The sequence below is a fragment of the Pseudoliparis swirei genome, chromosome 20 (assembly GCF_029220125.1).
Source record: "Pseudoliparis swirei isolate HS2019 ecotype Mariana Trench chromosome 20, NWPU_hadal_v1, whole genome shotgun sequence".
Classification (NCBI taxonomy): Eukaryota; Metazoa; Chordata; class Actinopteri; order Perciformes; family Liparidae; genus Pseudoliparis; species Pseudoliparis swirei.
The window spans coordinates 24,415,117-24,437,450 of record NC_079407.1 but is presented as its reverse complement, the minus strand read 5'-3'; the positions used below and the strand labels follow the sequence as shown (position 1 = coordinate 24,437,450).

At 42.5% G+C, this 22,334-nt stretch overlaps 2 protein-coding genes across 2 annotated transcripts in view; both read right to left on the bottom strand.

Annotated features, from left to right (window-relative positions):
• The window catches only part of si:dkey-103g5.4 (uncharacterized), a 22,903-nt gene extending 12,720 nt beyond the window's left edge, over positions 1 to 10,183 (bottom strand). Inside the window, exons 1-13 of the mRNA XM_056442063.1 lie at positions 9,559 to 10,183; positions 9,076 to 9,188; positions 8,814 to 8,971; positions 7,884 to 8,111; positions 6,606 to 6,944; positions 6,386 to 6,534; positions 5,160 to 5,379; positions 3,369 to 3,539; positions 3,092 to 3,249; positions 1,644 to 1,784; positions 1,216 to 1,357; positions 416 to 567; positions 120 to 245 (exon numbers count right to left, since the gene is read on the bottom strand). Coding sequence (XP_056298038.1) covers positions 120 to 245; positions 416 to 567; positions 1,216 to 1,357; positions 1,644 to 1,784; positions 3,092 to 3,249; positions 3,369 to 3,539; positions 5,160 to 5,379; positions 6,386 to 6,534; positions 6,606 to 6,944; positions 7,884 to 8,111; positions 8,814 to 8,971; positions 9,076 to 9,188; positions 9,559 to 9,642 — 2,181 coding nt within the window. The 5' untranslated portion in view covers positions 9,643 to 10,183. The remainder of the gene's footprint in view (positions 1 to 119; positions 246 to 415; positions 568 to 1,215; positions 1,358 to 1,643; positions 1,785 to 3,091; positions 3,250 to 3,368; positions 3,540 to 5,159; positions 5,380 to 6,385; positions 6,535 to 6,605; positions 6,945 to 7,883; positions 8,112 to 8,813; positions 8,972 to 9,075; positions 9,189 to 9,558) is intronic.
• On the bottom strand, positions 9,828 to 22,334 carry LOC130211324 (uncharacterized). Its single transcript, XM_056442062.1, has 12 exons — positions 22,217 to 22,334; positions 21,424 to 21,647; positions 19,902 to 20,063; positions 18,249 to 18,434; positions 17,166 to 17,286; positions 15,162 to 15,254; positions 14,877 to 15,072; positions 14,628 to 14,790; positions 13,533 to 13,721; positions 13,281 to 13,449; positions 11,027 to 11,266; positions 9,828 to 9,940 (listed from the first exon to the last, which is right to left on the bottom strand). The coding sequence occupies exons 1-12, from the start codon at positions 22,332 to 22,334 to the stop codon at positions 9,828 to 9,830; spliced, it is 1,974 nt and encodes a 657-aa protein (XP_056298037.1).

Here is a 22,334-nt window from a genome sequence, read left to right as displayed (position 1 = left end):
TTGAGTCTTAGTTTTGGTCTTTACTCATGCTGCGATAAACAAAACAAAAATTTTAGTTTTTTTTATTGTCTATCACTGTTTTATGTTGGATGACACTTTGTTTGTGTGTGTGTTTGGACCTGTGCGGTGTCGGCGTGGAGTTGCGAGAGCTGTCTGGAACAATGCAGCGCGTTGAGAGCCGCTTCCAGCTCCGTCAGCCCGGAGGAGCACTGCTCCCACAACTCCCTCTGCCTCAGCTCTCGGTCCTGCAGGACACATCAACACATGAGGGAGAAGAAGCATGAAGTCATATTTACATATAGATGACAATGGGACACTGTGCATCACGACACATTTTTGTAAAGCTCTCCGTGGCATCGTGAGTTCCCGATTAAGCTGCAGGGCCGAACAAAGAGCATCAAACCATCACTCTGACCATAGCGTGGAGGATCGACGCCCAGTCTCCTCCCTGTGCCGTCCACTTGTCTTGGTCCTGCTGCAGCTGCTCCATCCTCACATCCACCTTATCGAGGCCTGCCACGAGCTCCGAGAGCCACATACACTGCCGATCCCATTCCTGCTCGTCGCCTACACAAGCAGAGAGATACACAGACATGCTGCCCACGATGATGAAATATGGAAACATTCAAATGATATGCTCCGAGACGCCTGCTTTGTGGACACACCTGGAGCACATCAGAAATCACGCACAATATGTCATGCAATATTTATTTTTTTCTTATCGTCAACAAATCTCCACAATCAATTGATCCCGCTTCCAGAATTGTCGATTGAGTCAAAGCCTGATACACGGTTAATTACTCTGAGCCTCAAATCCTGAAATATAAATATATACCCGGAAAATAGTTGTCAACAAGTGCACCATTTCAATAATAATAGTTATTATTATTATTTATTTATTTTATTTTATTGTAATTTTTTTTCATTTTCTTTTTTTTCCATTTATTTCATTTTATTTCATTTTATTTATTTCATATATTTCATTTAATTTATTTTATTTAATTTATTTATTTCATTTATTTCATTTATTTCATTTAATTAATTTTATTAATTTTATTTAATTTATTTTATTTAATTTATTTAATTTATTTAATTTATTTAATTTAATTTATGATATTCTCCGAGATGCCGGCATGCAGAATCTCTCTGTTGGAGTGTAACCACGCGGCGGGTCGCGAGTGTGATTTCCTTCTTGCTCTTCATCAGCCAACGTACCCCGCGTGAGGATGTTTAATACATGCGGCGGCAGGACCAGGGCCAGGTGGGAGCGCTGAGCCGCTCTCCTTTGCGCTTCCGTCTGCGCGCAATCCTGCAGCTCCACGGCCGCCTCCTTCATCGGCCCCCCGGCCCACTGGGCCTGCAGCAGAGTACACACATTTACTTTTTTGTGTGTGTGAAAAGTGGCACATATTTGCATACTGACGCATTAAAAAAAGACACACAGTCAAGGGAAGGAAGACATATATATGAGAGGCCCAGTGTGACCTCATTTTAAGCACATAGCTTACTTCTCGTGCAAGATGTGAAAACCTCACTCATTTCTAAATGTTTCAAAAGGCTCATCCCCCTTTTTTGAATTCCACATCTTTTTTCTCAGAGGGTTGTAGGCGGTGTAAGATATTTACAATCATAACACAGCTGACCTGATAAGAGGTTGTTTCTGTAACTCTACAGAGACACTTGAAGAGAGCCGAGTCCAGATCGGAGAGAACGTCTTCCTCCCGTCGCCTCTGCTGCTGCCAGTAAGTGTTTCGCACACACACCTCCCTCTGCAGCGCCTCCACCTGGCAACAAAAGGTAGTGCGTCAAGTTCGCTTCTTTCTTATTTTTTGTGTTTTGCGGGGCGCTAGAGACGATCCTATCTGACATTGGACGAAGGCAGGGTTCACCCTGGACGGGTCGCCGGTCCACGACATGTAGAGTTCAATTAACCTGCATGTCTTTGTATAAATACAGGAATGAATAAATAAATGCTTAAATAAATGTCAAAATAAATAAATACAGGAATAAATGAATGGATGCTTAAATAAATACAGGAATAAATCAATAGATGCTTAAATAAATACAGGAATAAATAAATAAATGCTGAAATAAATGTATAAATAATAAATACAGGAATAAATAGATGCTTAAATAAATACAGGAATAAATAAATAAATGCTGAAATAAATGTATAAATAAATACAGGAATAAATAAATAAATGCTTGAACAAATGTATAAATAAATAAATAAAGGAATAAATACATGCTTAAATAAATGCATAAATAAATGAATATAGGAATAAATATATAAATGCTTAAATAAATGTATAAAGGAATAAATATATATAAATTATACCTAAACAGGACATCATTAAATAAATCTATTTCTACATTTCTGTATTTCTTCATTTATTTATGTCTCCATTTATGTGTCCACATGTATTTCTTTATTTACTTATACATGACATTTGGGCCCTCTTGCTAGTCACTACACCACCGTGCAGCCTTCGCTAAATACCACTTAACCTTTGTGTTGCCTTCGGGTCATTTTGACCCGATTCAATATTTAACCCTCCTGTCGCCTTCGGGTCAATTTGACCCGATTCAATGTTTAATGTCGGTGTTCTTTCGGGAGTCAACAAACAAACATAAAGTACCTCACACTTAAATTTGGAAAACAATATTAATTCTAATAATTTTCTGGAGATTTTAATAGCTGGGGTCATATTGACCTCAAGGGTAAAATATGTTAGTAAATATAAAGGTAACAGGAGGGTTAAACATTGAATCGGGTCATATTGACCCGAAGGCGACAGGAGGGTGAAACATTGAATCGGGTCAAATTGACCCGAAGGCAACACAAGGGTTAACTGAATTCAATTGGATGCAAAACCAAATGCTGGAGGATTAACATAACTTCACATCACTTAACATGAAGACTTAAATTCCTTTTGTCAAATTCAGAAAAATTCCTTCCCACTGAATTGATGAGGCTGAAAACCTGACAGCAGGCAGAGAGTTGCATCACCACTGTTCTCCGTGGTCAAATTAAAGGTTTCTTGTGTGTAAAATCCTTTATGCAAACAATCTCTCCGAGTCACTTCCCCACCTGCACACTATCGGTTTGGTCGGCCGCCGTCAGCCAATAGGAAGCCGTGACCGGGACAATGTTTTTTCTGGACATATCAAGCCTGGCGCCAACCACTGGGGTCAACACGCCCGTCACGGGGTCGACAGTCTGAGACGCGTAACAGATTGCCACCAGGCCTGTGGGGCGCAACATGGAAAAAAAAGGGTACAGCTGTCTTTATTCTGTATTGTTTCATATAATCTCAAAGTAGATTTTAGGTGAACTATGTCAGGTGACTTGTTGTTTTCTTCCTTACCTTTTCCGTCAGGGTCCTCCATGGTGCCGGCCAGCGGTGTTATTCTCCCAGAGACGAGGTCCGTCTGACAGCCCAGCACAGGCACACTCAGACCAGACCCCATGGGGTCCGGGTACTCCATCCCCAGCAGAGCTGGAACGCACACATCCGAACCGAAGAGAGGCATCTCTCCTGGCGTGAACCGGGCAATAGAAGTCAGAGCGTTAAAGAGGGGAGGAAACAACATGTGAAATAGTGCTTAAAAATGTATTCCCCAAAGTATTTCTGCAAGTCTTCATGGCCGACAGAAGTCTCAAGAAGTCGGTCAAAATGTTTCTAACCAACGGAGCAAAGACTTATAGAAGTTACATTTGATTGAGTTGACTGTTTATTTGGCTAAGATCAATTAACCGTAATACAATAGTAAAAGCAAAACGATATATACAGACACAGTGGGGTACATGAAACATGAGTTACTAGGAACATCTGAAAAAAACATTGAATACGATAAGATGCCAAACTAGGAAACAGATGATCAGGCAGAGCACAACATGACATCATAATTACCCAAAGCAGCTGAAATGATGCACAGAACACGAGAAGCAGGTCAACAATATTTCTGTACTTTGATTATTGATAAGTGAGGAGCTAAGACGACCAATAAAACATATAAACACACATGTCTATGGTGCAATTTATGTTTACATCATTTAATCCCCGTTAGACTTGTTTTACACTTGCTACCTTTTATAAAATAAAGCAGATCTTAGAATTGTGGGTAATGTGCTGCACTGCATGTTATGTCAGTGGGCGTACTATGGATGTGAGGCCTTAGTTTAAGGTTTTTATGATAATAGAATAGCCTTAAACATGTTGTGGAGGTCACCTTCTCTCACAGTAATCTCAGAGGATCCGTCATGTTCAAAAGGTGGATAATTGGCTTCTTAGAACATGAAACACGAGGTGGTCAGATATGTCATGTGATAAAGTATAACAGCCTATATGTGTTTTTTGCATAATTATTTTATGCAAGTAAAAAAAGAACATTCTTTGAAGGAAAAAGTAGTGTTTATTGTTTGTTACTTACCACTACATTGGAATACATTCTTATTAAATCATGTGTACATATATAACAAATTTTACAAAATGTGATATATGACATTTGTTCTATGAGTTACATATAGCTGCTTAGTTTATGTGGAGAGGGGTTGTCTTTGACAATTATAGGTCATGTAAAAAGTCCTTTGAGATAAAATATCATCCACCTTAGGCTCATGAAACCTTGCCAAAGCTAAAATAAAATGCATAAGTAATTTTATGCATGACACTCTTTTTGTTCTCAGGCCTTCAGGACAACACTGTGACATTTGGGTCTCTATAAAAAGGTATTTTATCTAAAATATTAAATGCTCTTACTTTTAAATACAGCAACGGCCTTTCATAAATTAATTAATATTCTCATATCACAATAAACAAGAAAGAATAAACAAGAGAAGCAAATGCAAAGTGGTATGTTTTCTTTTGTTTTTTACTCGGCAATGAGCAGATTTATGGCATTGATGGCATGCAGAGATTAAAATGAAAAGGCAAAAAAAAGAAGCAAAATGTATTCATCCTACTTTTATAATAATCTACTCTCAACCATAAAGGACACTTTTTTTTATTTATTTAAAAATCAGGGCAGAGCAAAAAAAAAGGTACATACATTTTTTTTTTACAAGAACAAAAGGAGGAGCAGGAGACAAACCGAACACCTAAAAGAATATCAAATTCCCAAAATGATGACATTCCCTCTCGCGGTAATTTCCTCACCCAGAGTCCCGCCATCCTTCTGGAGATCTGCAGCCCAGTCCAGCAGGATCCCCAACCTGGTCTGCAGCTGCAGCTGGCAGTGCAAGCTCCGCCCCCAGGCCTGCCGGAGCTCTTTGGCTGCAGCTACCAGATGATGGCGTGGACCAGAAGTTTGGTCTGACCCCCACTCCTCCGTCAGCGGCTTCAGGAGCTCCAACACCGTGAACATCACTCCCAGAACCTACATGGAGAAACTTTTTATTCACACTCGAGAAGACATTTATTCTGGGTTCAAATATCTCCTGATTGAATCTGTTATACCTGGAATAACATGGTACAACACACACACATAGGATTCATCAGGGGCGGTTGTAGGATTCAAAGAAAGGGGGGCCTGAGCCCCAAGGGGAGCGGTAGGTCAGGCTTTTGGGGGGCCCCAGATTTTCCATTGTTAGAGACATAATTTCCGGGTCATAGTTATATTTTATGCTCATTTTCACTGTGACTGAGCTAAAGATGAACTAGTTCAGTGTCAAATATACCATTCAATGGAAAAATATATATTATAATAATATATATTAATGCAAAGAATAACTAGAACGGGCACTCGGTAGAGCGCATACCTTCACACATCACAAGATTGGGCATTGAATTATGAAAATGTTGGCATTAGTTGCCAATTGGATATGTTGACCTTTCCATGACCTTGACCTTGACCTTTGACCCGATCGATCCCAAAATCTAATCAAATGGTCCCCGGATAATAACCAATCATCCATGACCTTGACCTTTGACCCGATCGATCCCAAAATCGAATCAAATGGTCCTCGGATAATAACCAATCAGCCCACCAAATTCCAAATGCGATTCGGTTTAATACTTTTTGAGTTAGGCGAGTAACACGCATACAAATAAATAAATACACGGCGATCAAAACATAACCTTCCACATTTTCAATGCGAAGGTAATAACATGTCCATGTTTGAAACACTAGTTTAATTTAATAAAATCACCAAAAAAAGCCCCCGTAAATTAGGCCGAACGACACCCCTGGTATTCATTTATGAAAACTATGCATTCCTACCTCCACTATCGTGCTACGTTGACTTTGTGGTTAAATTATTTTTGTCAAAAGGTTCATTTGAATCTCAACTTTTCGGCCAACGTATAGAAGAGAAAAATAAAAGTAAATTTGAACACCTATAATGTCATAATGATAGTCAAAAGCACGTCATCTGATGAAGCACCTGGCTGTCCAGGAGGGTCTGGTATCCGCCTGCGTTGGGCAGCAGTTGCCCAGCTCGTACACTGGCTCCTCCCACTCTCACCAGCCGCCCACTCAGAGGTTCAATGAAGGACTCGGCCAGCAGGACTCCACCCACCGGCAGCACGGCTCCTGCACAGAACACAGTTAGGGTGGGGTAACCTGTGGGGGGGGGGGCTGTTGTGAGGACCAGTAGCACGCACCTGACACTGGGTCTAGACCGACCCCAACAGTGAGCACGACGTCCCCACTTCTGGAGTCCAGCATGGGGTAACCGGTCTGGATGGGCTGCAGCAGGCGGGTGAGGGGACACACGTGCACCCCTCCCAGTGGGTAGACTAGTCCAGTCTGGGGGTGGATGGTTACAGCCAGGATGGGCACCGGGACCCCCGTGTCAGGGTCCGCCATGGGGACGCCCAGCTGAAGTCTCTGGCCTGGTCTCAGGCCTCTGAGCCGAGTGTTGGGCAGAGGCTGGTCTGAGTGGCACGAGGTGGGGTAAGGGATGAAGGGAAGCAGCGGACCGTCCCACTTCCTGTTGTCCCCTGAGAGAAACACGGGTTAGTTTGTTCACATGTCCACACACGACTGTGACCCTAGGGGCCATTTAGCATATGGTGAGGTCTTGTTGAACATTATTCTTCTGGTCTGATACAATATTCAAGATGTATGTGATATTATGCGTTTTCTTACAATTTCTATTTTAGATATATTCTTTGGTCCAGATTAAATTCAAGTAAATTCAGTTCATTTTGTATCGCCTTATATCACAAATTGGCCTCAGAGGGCTTTACAATCTGGACACATATGACATCCCTGACCTTTGACCTCACATCGGATCAGGGAAAAGTCTCAAGAAATAGAAAAAAACGTTCACACATGTCCACACACTATTGTGACCCCTAGTGGCCATCTACCATACAGTGAGGTCTTGCCGAACATTATTCTTCTGGTCTGATACAATATTCAAGATTTACGTGATATTATGCGCTTTCCTACAATTTCTATTTAAGGTATATTCTTTGTCCCAGATTTAATTCAATTAAAGTTAATTCCGTTTATTTTGTATAGCCTGATATCACAAATTACAAATTATCCTCAGAGGGCTTTACAATCTGTACACATGCGACATCCCTGACCTTTGACCTCACATCGGATCAGGGAAAACTCCAAAGAAATAGAAGAAAAAAAACTTTCACAGGGAAAAAAGTGAAGAACCCTTCAGGAGAGCAACAGAGGAGGATCCCTCTCCAGGATGGACAGAACAATAGATGACATATGGACATGGGTATATGACTCCAATGTCCCGAAAAGGCTTTTACCGTTTAATTGTCTATCGCTTAATTGTAATAAAAATATAATATAACCCCTCCATCACACAACCAATGGATCAAAGAGGTGATGATCAAGCAGGAAAAAGATAATATGGATTCTCAAAAAGCTCTATTAAGATATTTAACATTTAAAAAAACCATATTATGTACCTGTACATGAGTCTGCTGTGAACACTAAGGTGGAGCTCGCGGGGTCGTAGGCCACGTTGCCCGCTACGGGCATCACTCTGCCGGTGTGTGGGTGGAGGATGAAAGCCGTTGGCACGGCGACGGTGTGGCCGCCGCTCATCAGCATGTGGCTGTGAGCGTTCGGCCTGAAGAGGCCGGTGACCGAGTCACAATGAACTGCCCGGCACGCACGCAGCGATCCATCGGGACCTGGGGCGAGGCGGGAAAACTGTCTGGATTATGTCACATGCGATATATGAACAGCTTTTCAGACGAAAATTACAGGGTGACAGGTGGAGATTTCCCCCTGTTATAATAGGAGGGGAAACACTGGAGTTGATAAGCGTGTCTTCTTGTCTGATCAATACGCAACTGTAAGGTGCGCGATATGACAGAGCGGCCAGCTGCTGATCACTCACTCAACGAACAGACGGTGGGAGCACCGAAGACCCAATTTGACCCAGGAAAAACCCTGAATGTATATATGGGATTAATCATGATTAATCCACAGAAACCTGTGATTAACCTGATTAAAAATTGTAATCGTTTCACAGCCCTAATATATATATTTCTATATATAGAGATAGATAGATAGATAGATAGATAGATATACATCTATCTATCTATATATATATATAGATATATATAGATATATAGTCATATTTTATATTATATGTTAAATTATAGAACCAGAATAAAGACAATTGTTGAAATATTATTGCTATTTTACTGGTTCTAACTAAATCAAACTCTTAGGAAGAGTAGGAAAAAAAATACACTGGTTAATAAATCAATCGTGGCTTTGTTATCTTGTTGTTGCAGTGCACATGTTCAACCAGCAGATGGTGCTGTTTTTCTAAAATTCAAGGATATAGTTTTTTATTTTAATATTTAAATAAGCTAACGACTCACCAAAGATGTGGTCCTTGGTCAGCACGGCTCCGGTGTCGGGGCAGAGCAGCTCGGCCCCGGTACCCTCCCCCAGAACCCCCCAGGCCCCCTGGCGCCGGCCCTCTGCGGACACCAGCTCCCCCATCTCCTCCAGCAGGTACGTCAGCCTCTGGATCAAACTGAAGGGGAAACACAACGACAGAAGAGAAGAATCAAGGAGATTTTAGTCCATGGCGCTTGTTGTTTGTGTCACGTGTGCAAAAGGATGATCCGGGAGCTTCACGTGTGTTGTAGATTGTTGTTGTAAACATTTGAAAGTAGTCTGGTGCACTCTCTGAGCTGAGCCGTGAACACGCTGTGGACCCTCTGCTGGGCCTGCTGCTCTCGCCTCAGGACCTGGACAGCAATACAATTAGTTAATTTAGTGATAATTAGTAAACGGAAAATTGATAATCGGTCTTGTTTCATTAAAAAAAAAGCTAAATATTTTCTAAAGTTAACTTTTGAATTTCAAAGTGAGCTGAATATCGTTGAGGTTTTAGTTTGTTGCTCAGACAAAAAAAAGTAATTTAATTTCATCACTCCATCATTTTGGATAACAATGACCAATTAATCAATTAATACTAGAAATAATCATCAGTTGCAGCCCGTGATGGATTGTTATCTCTTTAAACCCTTCTCTTTCTCTGTTATCAGAATAATTAGTTCTCAGAAAGAACAAGCCACCTAATCGTTATAGTTGGATATGATGTCATGTGACGTGAACCTGCAGCTGATTGTCGAGCAGTGTCCTCAGCTGGGAGGCAACAGCCTTCCGTCGCTCCACCTCCTTCTCCACCTCCCTCCTCATCCTCTCGTACCCCTCTCCCACTCTCTCCTCGGAGAACAAGCGTGGAGGGTGGAGCGGCTGCAGCGCGCCGAGCACTCCCCGATACAGCTCCTTCACCTGCAGACGCACGTCAAAACAAAAGGGGAACGTCTTCGTGTCGCCGTCTTCAGATCTCAGGTCCGCCTCCACCCCATGCAGCCAGCAGGCTACCCAGCATGCATTGTGGCAGGACGTATGGGTGGGGGGGGGGCGTCTCCACTTACATCCGCCCTGAGGGCTGGGACGGCAACTTGTTGTGTGAAGTGAGAGATTATGTTGACTGAAAGGAGGGTACACAGAACAATAATGGTTCTAAAATGGTTCTTTAAAAGGCGTTGTGGTTCTACGAAAAACCATCACCGACTGGAGAACCTTTTTTTCCGTTTGAAGCCCCATTAAAGGTTCTTTGAAGAACTCTTTAAGGAAATGGTTCTTTCAAGAACCCTGGTTTGAAAGGTTCTTTGTGGAACCAGAAATGGTGCCTTAAAGAACCATTTTTAAAGGTTCTTGAAGACACCTTTATGGGTTCTTTAAAGAACTTCCAGGAAATGGTTCTTTAAAGAACCCTGGTTTTAAAGGTTCTTTGTAGAACCAAAAATGGTGCCTTAAAGAACCATTTTTTGAAGGTTCTTGAAGACACCTTTATAGGTTCTTTAAAGAACTCTTCCAGGAAATGGTTCTTTAAAGAACCCTGGTTTTAAAGGTTCTTTGTAGAACCAAAAATGGTGCCTTAAAGAACCATTTTTTGAAGGTTCTTGAAGATACCTTTATAGGTTCTTTGAATAACTCTTTCAGGAAATGGTTCTTGAAAGATCCCGGTTCTTTAAGGCACCATTTCTGGTTCCACAAAGATCCAATTTTGAAAGTTATTTGAAACACCATTATAGTGTCTTTGAAGGACTCTTTAAGTAAGTGGTTCTTTAAAGAACCCTGGTTTTAAAGGTTCTTTGTAGAACCAGAAATGGTGCCTTAAAGAACCATTTTTAAGGTTCTTTGAGACATATATATAGGTTCTTTGAAGAACCCTTTCAGGAAATGGTTCTTTAAAGAACCCTGGTTTGAAAGGTTCTTTGTGGAACCAGAAATGGCGCCTTAAAGAACCATGTTTTAAAGTTCTTGAGACAACTTTATAGGTTATTTGAAGAACTCTTTCAGGAAATGATTCTTTAAAGAACCCTGGTTTGAAAGGTTCTTTCTGGAACCAGAAATAGTGCCTTAAAGAACCACTGTTTAAAGGTTATTGAGACACCTTTATGATTCTTTAAAGAACCCTGGTTTGAAAGGTTCTTTCTGGAACCAGAAATAGTGCCTTAAAGAACCATTGTTTAAAGGTTCTTTGAGACACCTTCATGATTCTTTAAAGAACCCTGGTTTGAAAGGTTTTCCGTGGAACCAGAAAATAGTTCTTCTGTGGCATCACTCTGAAGAACCACTCCGGTTCCAGATGTTCTGTGTGTGCCACGGGCCTCGGTGGTGAGCTGGCCCAGCCGGCTGGTGACGGAGAGGCTCTGCTTGAGCAGCAGGCTGTAGAAGGTGGAGCTGCTGAAGGCCTCCAGGTCCACCTGCTGCTCGTAGTCCCAGAACTCCTCCGAGGGTTCTGCACAGACTGGGAAGAAGAGGACGAAGGTGGGTCATGTGACCCGCGACCACGCCGCCATGTGACCCCGCGACCACGCCGCCATGTGACCCGCGACCACGCCGCCATGTGACCAGCGACCACGCCGCCATGTGACCCGCGACCACGCCGCCATGTGACCCGCGACCACGCCGCCATGTGGCCCGCGACCATGCCGCCATGTGACCCGCGACCACGCCGCCATGTGACCCCGCGACCACGCCGCCATGTGACCCGCGACCACGCCGCCATGTGACCCGCGACCACGCCGCCATGTGACCAGCGACCACGCCGCCATGTGACCCGCGACCACGCCGCCATGTGACCCCGCGACCACGCCGCCATGTGACCCGCGACCACGCCGCCATGTGACCCGCGACCACGCCGCCATGTGACCCGCGACCACGCCGCCATGTGACCCGCGACCACGCCGCCATGTGACCCGCGACCACGCCGCCATGTGACCAGCGACCACGCCGCCATGTGACCCGCGACCACGCCGCCATGTGACCCGCGACCACGCCGCCATGTGACCAGCGACCACGCCGCCATGTGACCCGCGACCACGCCGCCATGTGACCCGCGACCACGCCGCCATGTGACCCGCGACCACGCCGCCATGTGACCAGCGACCACGCCGCCATGTGACCCGCGACCACGCCGCCATGTGACCCGCGACCACGCCGCCATGTGACCAGCGACCACGCCGCCATGTGACCCGCGACCACGCCGCCATGTGACCAGCGACCACGCCGCCATGTGTCCATCATCAGAAGCTTTGATGAATATTTTCCCTCCATTCAAACAAACTGTTTCCACTCGTTTCTCCCGCGGCCATTTTGAAACGCCCTTTTTTTGCCAAAGCATTTTGTAAAGAACCGGCAGAAGATGTGACGTTTCTTCTAGTTTAATTATGACATAAGCCTTTTAAGACAGGATCAACAAGTCAAATGTTAACTCTACGTTCAGGTTAAATAGGTTAAATGTTTCTCTCACTGCGGTGGCATCATGTTTAATGTAAGTTATGTAACACACTGGCCTTCAAGCTTTCACATGATGAGAGGTGGTGTGTGTGTGTGTGTTTGTGTGTACACTACCGTTCAAAAGTTTGGGGTCACTTAGAAATGTCTTTATTTTTCAAAGAAAAGCACTGTTTTTTCAATAAAGATAACATTAATCAAAAATACCCACTATACATTGTTAATGTGGTAAATGACTATTCTAGGTGGAAACGTCTGGTTTCTAATGAAATATCTCCATAGGTGTATAGAGGCCCATTTCCATCAACTATCACTCCAGTGTTCTAATGGTACATTGTGTTTGCTAATCGCCTTAGAAGACTAATGTCTGATGAGAAAACCCTTGTGCAATTATGTTAGCACAGCTGAAAACAGTTATGCTGGTGATATAAGCTATACAACTGGCCTTCCTTTGAGCTTGAAGTTTGTAGAACAAAATTAATACTTCAAATATTAATCATTATTTCTAACCTTGTCAATGTCTTGACTATATTTAATATTCAATTTTCAATTCATTTGATAAATAAAAGTGAGTTTTCATGGAAGACACGAAATTGTCTGGATGACCCCAAACTTTTGAATGGTAGTGTATGTGTGTACGTGTGTGCTTGTCTGTGTGTGTTTGTGTGTGGGGGGGTGTTTGTGTATCTGTGTGGGTGCGTGTTTGTGTGTAGGTGTGTGCTTGTGTTTGTGTATAGGTGTGTGTAAGTTTGTGTGTGTGCTTGTGTGCTTGTGTGTGTATGCGTCTGGGTGTGTGTGTGCTTGTGTGTGTATGTGTGCGTGTGTGTGTTTATGTATGCTTGTGTGTGTGTGTGTGTGCGTATGTGTGTATGTGTGTGAATGTTTGTGTATGTGTCTGTGTGTGTGTGTGTGTGTGTGTGTGTGTGTATATGTATGACTGTTTGTGTATGTGTCTGTTTGTATGTGTGTGTGTGTGTGTGTGTGTGTGTGTGTGTGTGTGTGTGTGTTTTTGCGCATGTGTGTACCTGGCTGAATGGAATCTTGTGTGGTCCGATGGTTCCGGTGGATCTTCCTCAGGGAGACGACCCGCGAGCCTTTAGACGAGTAGTCGTCCAGGTGATAGGTCGTCTGCAGCGAGCGATACCGCGCTCCGATTGGCTGCTTCTCAGGCCATCCGTATTCACGGAACAGGATCTACACATGGGATGGATGGATGTGAATAAGGGATACTTTGAACGTGTGTGTGTGTGTGTGTGTGTGGGTGGGTGTACACTAACCAGCAGCGTAACACACATACACAGGATGACCACGGCTCCGAATAGCAGTCCTCCGGTCACCAGCCAATCAGGCCTCAGCAACAGGTTGCGTCTCCTCCTGATTCCCACCCTGGTCACATGACGAGGGACGGAGGGCCAGAAGGGGCCGGCCTCGTAACATTGGCCGCCTGCAGGCATCACCCGCACATACTGAGAGGAAGAAGAGTTAGAGAGCAGAAAGTGAGAGAAGATTTGAGGTTTTTTTCATTATTCAGTCTTGTAAATTCACATTAATGTAAGAATTTTGAACTAAATCGAGGAATAAGTATAATAATAAGCCACCAAATCCTCACATGGAGGTGGAACGCCTATATTCTAACCCAAAACAAATTAAAATGAATAAAATGTTAACATTTTTAAAAATTAAAAAATTAAAAAATGAATTAATTCATTAATTAATTAAAACTTTTTAAAATTTACAATTTAAAGATTTTTAAGAAGTAAAACAAATAATTTAAATTACAAATGTAAGCATTTTAAAAAATTACAATTTTTAAAAAAACAAACCAATTTAATAAATACATTTAAATATAAAAAAAACAATACAACTTGTGGAACCAGAAATGGTGCCTTAAAGAACCATTTTGTAAAGGTTCTTGAAGACACCTTTATAGGTTCTTTAAAGAACTCTTTAAGGAAATGGTTCTTTAAAGAACCCTGGTTAAAAAGGTACTTTGTGGAACCAGAAATGGTGCCTTAAAGAACCATTGTTTAAAGGTTCTTTGAGACACCTTTATGGGTTCTCTGAAGAACTCTTTTAGGAAATGGTTCTTTAAAGAGCCCGGTTCTTTAAGGCACCATTTCAGGTTCCACAAAGAACCTTTTTTTTATAAATTTAATAAATACATTTAAATTTTAAAAAACAATACAAATAAGGTTTCTTGTGAAATGTTTGAACACTTCGTCACATGTGTCCTCTCCTGTTAGTTTCAAGTTGTCTCACATTAAAATGCAAGTGGCCGTCACGTAGATCCATACACACTCCTGTCCCTTCCATCTCAATCTCTCTCAGAAAAAAAAAAGAGATGCAGTTATACTATTTTAAAATGTAGTTACCAAGTGTTTGTGCTGATGGCTGCTCAGCGTAAAGACGTATACGCCTGGCTGGCTGAAGACCGCCGCGAAGAACCCGGGAGGAGTCCAAGACAGAGTCAGCTCCTCTTCCAGCCGTCTGAACGCGCCCCAGTCGAAGTCGCTGTTTGTGTTGTACAAGTTGTCGCTGCGAGACATTGAAGTCGAGTGAAAACACACGCAGCGAAGACGTATGTCAGATGAATGCACGCCTGTATGTCGCGTTTGACCTACAGGTCATATTGAGGAAAGCGGCGCGTGTCCACGGTGAAGAGCACCACGTCGCCCAGGTGGAGACACGCGGTGGGGTTCAGGACTCCCGTTACCCTTGAATCTCTCTCTTCTTCGTTGGTTTCGCTCTTGTTTCCCTTCCTGCTGCTGGAATCGATGTGACCTTCGGTGACCTCCCACAAAACATCCAAATCTCTTCCTAAAAAAACACACGCACACACAGCACGTCGGGGTCTTCATCGCGGATCATTCATTATTTATTTATTTAGATGTTGTTTTTTTCCAAACCAGCTGAGTTGTGAGCGTCCCGCTGCGTGGGAAGAGGAAAGAGTCGCTGGAGCTCCTTCGGGAGGCCGCCGAGGAGGCCGAGGAAGCCGGCCTCTGCAGTCAGACGATGAGGTGTAAAGGTGTGTGTGAGACACATGGAGAGAGAGAAGAGACAGAGTGTGCCTTTGTGTGTCTTTGTGTGCCTTTGTGTGTCTTTGTGTTTGTGTGTCTTTGTGTGCCTTTGTGTGTCTTTGTGTGTCTTTGTGTGCCTTTGTGTGCCTTTGTGTGTCTTTGTGTGTCTTTGTGTGCCTTTGTGTGTCTTTGTGTGCCTTTGTGTGTCTTTGTGTGTCTTTGTGTGTCTTTGTGTGCCTTTGTGTGTCTTTGTGTTTGTGTGTCTTTGTGTGCCTTTGTGTGTCTTTGTGTGTCTTTGTGTTTGTGTGTCTTTGTGTGCCTTTGTGTGTCTTTGTGTTTGTGTGTCTTTGTGTACCTTTGTGTGTGTCTTTGTGTGCCTTTGTGTGTCTTTGTGTCTTTGTGTGCCTTTGTGTGTCTTTGTGTGCCTTTGTGTGTCTTTGTGTGTCTTTGTGTTTGTGTGTCTTTGTGTGCCTTTGTGTGTCTTTGTGTGCCTTTGTGTGTCTTTGTGTGTCTTTGTGTGTCTTTGTGTCTCTTTGTGTGTCTTCATGTCTCTTTGTGTGTCTTTGTGTGTCCTTGTGTGTCTTTGTGTGTCTTTCTGTGTCTTTGTGTCTCTTTGTGTCTCTTTATGTGTCTTTGTGTCCTTGTGTGCCTTTGTGTCTTTGTGTGTCTTTGTTGTGTGTCTTTGTGTGTCTCTGTGCGTCTTTGTGTGTCCTTGTGTGTCTTTGTGTGTCTTTGTGTTTGTGTGTCTTTGTGTCTTTGTGTGTCTTTGTGTGCCTTTGTGTGTCTTTGTGTGCCTTTGTGTGTCTTTGTGTGTCTTTGTGTGCCTTTGTGTGTCTTTGTGTTTGTGTGTCTTTGTGTGCCTTTGTGTGTCTTTGTGTTTGTGTGTCTTTGTGTGTCTTTGTGTGTCTTTGTGTGCCTTTGTGTGTCTTTGTGTGCCTTTGTGTGTCTTTGTGTTTGTGTGTCTTTGTGTTTGTGTGTCTTTGTGTGCCTTTGTGTCTTGTGTGTCTTTGTGTCCTTTGTGTGCCTTGTGTGTCTTTGTGTCTTTGTGTGTCTTTGTGTGTCTTTGTGTGTCTTTGTGTGTCTTTGTGTGCCTTTGTGTCTTTGTGTGTCTTGTGTGTCTTTGTGTGTCTTTGTGTGTGTCTTTGTGTGTCTCTGTGCGTCTTTGTGTGTCCCTGTGTGTCTTTGTGTGTCTTTGTGTGTCCCTGTGTCTTTGTGTGTCTATGTGTGTCTTTGTGTGTCTCTGTGTGTCTTGTGTGTCTCTGTGTGTCTTTGTGTGTCCCTGTGTGTCTTTGTGTCTTTGTGTCTTTGTGGCCCTTTGTGTCTTTGTGTCTTTGTGTGTCTTTGTGTGTCTTTGTGTGTCTTTGTGTCTTTGTGTCTTGTCCTTTGTGTGTCTTTGTGTCTGTGTGTCTTTGTGTGCCTTTGTGTGTCTTTGTGTGTGTCTGTGTGTCTTGTGTGTCTCTGTGTGTCTTTGTGTGTCCCTGTGTGTCTTTGTGTGTCTTTGTGTGCGTGTTGTGTGTCTCTGTGTGTCTCTGTGTGTCTTTGTGTGTCTTTGTGTGCGTGTTGTGTGTCTCTGTGTGTCTTTGTGTGCCCTTTGTGTGTCTTTGTGTCTTTGTGTCTTTGTCTTTGTGTGTCTTTTTGTGTCTTTGTGTCTTTGTTTGCCTTTGTGTGTCTTTGTGTGTCTTTGTGTTTGTGTGTCTTTGTGTGTCTTTGTGTGTCTTTGTGTGCCTTTGTGTGTCTTTGTGTGCCTTTGTGTGCCTTTGTGTGTCTTTGTGTTTGTGTGCCTTTGTGTGTCTTTGTGTTTGTGTGCCTTTGTGTGTCTTTGTGTGTCTTTGTGTGTCTTTGTGTGTCTTTGTGTGTCTTTGTGTGTCTTTGTGTGTCTTTGTGTGTCGTTACCTGTTGAGAGAACAACGTACACAGCATGTGAGGAGTTGGGATGAGTGTCACACAGAGGAGACCCTCCGGGGTCAGAGGGCGTAAAAAACGTCTCCAACACGCTGCCTGAGACGCTGGTGACCTGCAACACACACACGCAACCATACACACATACACACATGCACACGCACGCACACACATACACACATGCACATGCACACACACAAACACACACACATACACACACACATCCATACACAACCATACACACATGTACATGCACACACACAAACATGCACATACACATACACATGCAGACACACACACAACCATACACTCATGCATACACATGCACACGCACACACACATACACATACACACAATTACAGATATATACACACAGACAAACACACAAACACACGCACAAACAAGCACACACAGACACACACACACAATAACAGTGTTTAACTGTGACATAAGAGACACTCGTCCTTCTCCTTCACATCGTCTGGTGATGTCACTCTAACTATTCGTTTGGTTTTTTTGTTTGGATGAGAGGATGAGAGTTTTAATGGATGAGAGGATGAGAGTTTTAATGGATGAGAGGATGAGAGTTTTAATGGATGAGAGGATGAGAGTTTTAATGGATGAGAGGATGAGAGTTTTAATGGATGAGAGGATGAGAGTTTTAATGGATGAGAGGATGAGAGGATGAGAGTTTTAATGGACTCAGGACGCCTCAGAGTTCTCCTGACCACTCAGGAGGTCTTTTGATCCAGCAGCAGTTTGATTTTTGAATGAACAACTTTCGCTTTTTTTTGGTTTTATTTAGTTTCAGATGTACCATCTTTCTGATGATGTCATGTTTGAAGGGGATCTTCTGGTTTTGTTTATTCCCCACAGTGTGTTTCTCGTCTGTTGTGCTCTGTGGACCGAGCCTATCGTTGTCTGTATGAATTGTTGTTGGCAAATGAGTTACATTTTCTAATAATCTAAGAACATTTCGAGGGTTTTTTTGATTAACCCCAAAGCCAAAGCATGCTTTTTTCCTCAACATTAACGTTTCTTTTGCGCGTGAATACGCTGATGTTGCTATGAATGAACCTGACTGTCATCGCCCCACAGCAGCAGCTCCGTGCCTCCATCGGCCCGGCACTGGAGCCTCAGCTCAGGAGCCGGCGGCCTCCTCCTGCACAGGCCTCCACACGCAGCTCGTCCAGGAGGCTCTCTGCAGACACACAGACCTAGCTCCCCGTCGTAACCCCGGTAGTCCTCTGCAGAGGGACACACCTGCAGGACAGTAACCGGCGCAACGCTCAAAATCAGCAAAAGGAAACAAAGCAAATACGAATCGCAAAAAGTGGTGCCATTTTCAACTCAGGGCCCCGTTTTAGTGTGTAACTAGGTGACAGGTCATTGGTACCGAATACATGCTACGGAGGGCAGTGACACATACAAACACTGCATAGTAGGCCTTGCTATCTCTGAGATAGTGGTTAGTGGTTAAATATTAGGTGGAACTAATACGAGTCTCCGCTGGATGAACTGTTGTCGTGTTCTCGGAGGAAAGGTCAAGGACATCGAGGTTGTACTCATCCGCCCGGTCTATGGTTGGAGAGTTTGTTTTGTCAGTGTGCTCAGTCAACAGATCTCAGTCTACAGCCGCTCAACATCCTCAGGCCTCAGTCAATCAGATAGTCGGGAAGAGTTTCCTGTTGTTTGGTGAATGAAAATGCCCGATCACCTTTGCTCTACTGTAGTGTGCAGGCCGACAGTCTAAAGAGCGAGAGGCTCTTAAAGCTTCTTTTCTTTATTTATATTTATATATATACAGGACTGTCCCAGAAAATTAGAATATTGTGATAAAGTTCTTTATTTTCTGTAATGCAATTAAAAAAACAAAAATGTCATGCATTCTGGATTCATTACAAATCAACTGAAATATTGCAAGCCTTTTATTTTTTTTAATATTGCTGATTATGGCTTACAGCTTAAGAAAACTCTAAAATCCTATCTCATAAAATTTTAATATTTCCTCAGACCAAGTAAAAAAGATTTATAACAGCTGAGTGTTTGTCAAGGCTCAGGAAACCCTTGCAGGTGTTTCGAGTTAATTAGACAATTCAAGTGATTTGTTTAATACCCTACTAGTATACTTTTTCATGATATTCTAATATTTAGAGATAGGATATTTGAGTTTTCTTAAACTGTAAGCCATAATCAGCAATAAATCAGAATAAAAGGCTTGCAATATTTCAGTTGATTTGTAATGAATCCAGAATGCATGACATTTTTGTTTTTTGAATTGCATTACAGAAAATAAAGAACTTCATCACAATATTCTAATTTTCTGAGACAGTCCTGTATATATATACATTTATTTATTTTATTAAATAAATAAAAATAAATAAATAGATAAATTATATATATATATACATATATTTATTTATTTTATAAAATAAATAATAAATAAATAAATAGATAAATAATATATATATATATATATATATATAAATAAACAAAGCTTTAAGAGCATATGCATAAATAAATAGATAAATTATATATATGTATATTATTTATCTATTTATTGTATGGGTACAATATATTTGTTTTCACTCACAAAATATATAGCTGAAAATAAAAAATAAAAATTTAAAAATGTTATATATTGAATAGAAATATATATTTTTTTTAATGTACATTCATTTATTTGTTGTTATTCATTTTTTTGCTCCACTGGGAGGTCTCGACTCTGACCTGCTGCCTGCAGTGAAGTGACCACTGGTGTCGGTCCAGACAGTCTCCGTACTGCGTGCGAGTTCTTCCGTCTCTGCAGACGTCGTAGAGTTTGAGTACACACGCGTCTCCTTGGCTGGTCGGCTGGTAGCTGATGGTGCAGTGGCACCGCCCATCACTGCTCTGCAGAAGAGGTCAGACATCGGGTTGTATAAAGCTGGATGCAGTTCACAGCGCGGTCCATTTGTTACCTAATTTGCAAAATCTGGTCATTAATTATTTACATTACACGTCATTTAGCTGACACTTTTATCCAAACCGACTTATAATCATGTTACATTCATACACAGCTACAGGGAGACATTCAGGGTTAAGTGTCTTGCTCAAGGGCACGTCGATTAGGGCGGGGATTGAACCGCCAACACCCTGATTGAGAGACGGCCCTGCTAACCACAGTCGCTCTGATTCTAACTCTAATTTACTAACAAAGCATATCAAAAGGATAAAGATCTGTCTTCCTTCCTTCCTTCTTTCCTTCATTGATTGTCTCACGTGTTTCCTTCCATTCTTCCTTCCTTCCTTGCATCCTCCTTCCTTAATCTCTTCATCTGTTTTTCCTTCCTTGCACAATTCATTTATGTATTCATTTCTCATTAGTTCTCACAAACATCCTGAAAAAAAAAAGTATATATATATACTTTAATATCTTTAAAATTGACTTAAAATGTCAATGGTACATTACAAATATACGATCAAAGAAATGCAGTTCAATCCTTACTTCCTTCCTTGCGTCCTTTCAGTTTATTTTATGTAGCCCAACATCACAAATTACAAATGTGCCTCAGAGGGCGTTACAAGTCGCTTTGGATAAAAGTGTCTGCTAAATGACATGTAATGTAATGTAATGTAACAATCTGAAAACATACGACATCCCTGACCTTTGACCTCACATCGGATCAGGAAAACTCCCCAAAAATAGAAAAAACCCTTTCAGGGGAAAAAAAGGTGAAGAACCCTTCAGGAGAGCAACAGAGCAGGATCCCTCTCCAGGATGGACAGAATAGATGTCATGTCCTCCTTCTCTAATCTTTTCATCTGTTTTTCCTTCCTTCCACCCTGCATTAATATCTTGATTCCTCATTAGCTCTCACAAACATCTTCTTTTTTAAACAATCTAATTCTCCTTATTACTGAAGTGCTGATGAACGGTCTAATCACCAGCTGCAGCCAAATAGGAAACAAGACCCGAGTGAAGTGAAGGAATTTGATCTCGAGCTCTTTCAGCTTCAAGCAACAGATTGTAAAGTATTACGTTTCCCCTCAGTGAGGAAACCACTCTCACATTAGTGTGCACACTGCCTCCTAGGAGGCAAGAGTAACATAAATAAAGTCATATGCTTGATTTGAAGATAATAAAGGAGGAGATTAGAGGACAAGTACCCAAGTGGGTGAAGTATTGATATTAAAAAGATCACAGAAACACACTTTTAGAGAATATGTTGATCTTATTGTGCTATAGTGTGAACATGTTTCCTTCTCTCACCTGGAACCTCTGTCCCTCTCCCAGACAGACACAGGTGTCGTGACCAGAGAGAGGCTGCCGGGCCTCAGGGCCACAGGGCAGAGATGCCTTCAGGGCCGGTCGGGGACAGAAGTGGTGAGGAGGACACTTCAGACAGCTGTCGCTCGACGTGGCGCCGGAAGTCGGCCCATAGGTTCCCCTGGGACACGGGACTGGAGTGAAGTTCCCCAAAGGGCAGTAGAAACCTATCAGAAATAGATTTGTTTTTTATTTGTTTACATTTATTTTACCAGGAAAAAGCCTCATGGAGATGAACAAAAATCTCCTTTAAAAGAGTGTCCTGGGTTAGGCAGCAGTAGTAGCACAAACGTTTCAGACATGCAACTTAAAACAATGACAGACAATAAAAAAAATTTAAAAAAATAGATACACAAACAAAACACAAGGTTGCTGGAAAAGTCCGCGTTCTGTGTCTGGCGCTTGTCACCGAAACCCTCCGGAGAAAGAAAACGGACAAGACTTGATACGGAAAAATATTTGGTGACATTTTCAAATAAGCCATTAAACAAAAATGCTGAAAAAATAAAAAAACACATGTTTGTGAGGCGGTGTATGCATTAAAATGCCAGTACATTGTTTTTCCCTGTTATCAAATCATCATCCATTATTATATGTAATTTAGCTGACGCTGTTATCACACCGTAGACACAGCTACAGGGAGCAACTCAGGGTTAAGTGTCTTGCTCAAGGACACATCGACTAGGGCGGGGATTGAACCGCCAACCCCCCGATTGAAAGACACAGGGCAGCGTACCTGGCTGGCAAGATGGCCGCTCCTGACGCGCGTTGTCTCCATGGACCAGAGGAAGAAGCACAGCACTCAGCCACCACACACACCTGAAGCTCTGGCTTGTCCTCAGCGTGGTAAACAT

Coding starts and splice junctions, on each gene's coding strand:
- LOC130211324 (XM_056442062.1), bottom strand. CDS start 22,334: ATGTTTACCACGCTGAGGACAAGCCAGAGCTTCAGGTGTGTGTGGTGG. Junction 13,722..14,627: donor GCCATCAGCACAAACACTTG/GTAACTACATTT, acceptor TCTTCCTCTCAG/TATGTGCGGGTGATGCCTGC. Junction 9,941..11,026: donor GGAAAACCTTTCAAACCAGG/GTTCTTTAAAGA, acceptor CCCTCCTTTCAG/TCAACATAATCTCTCACTTC.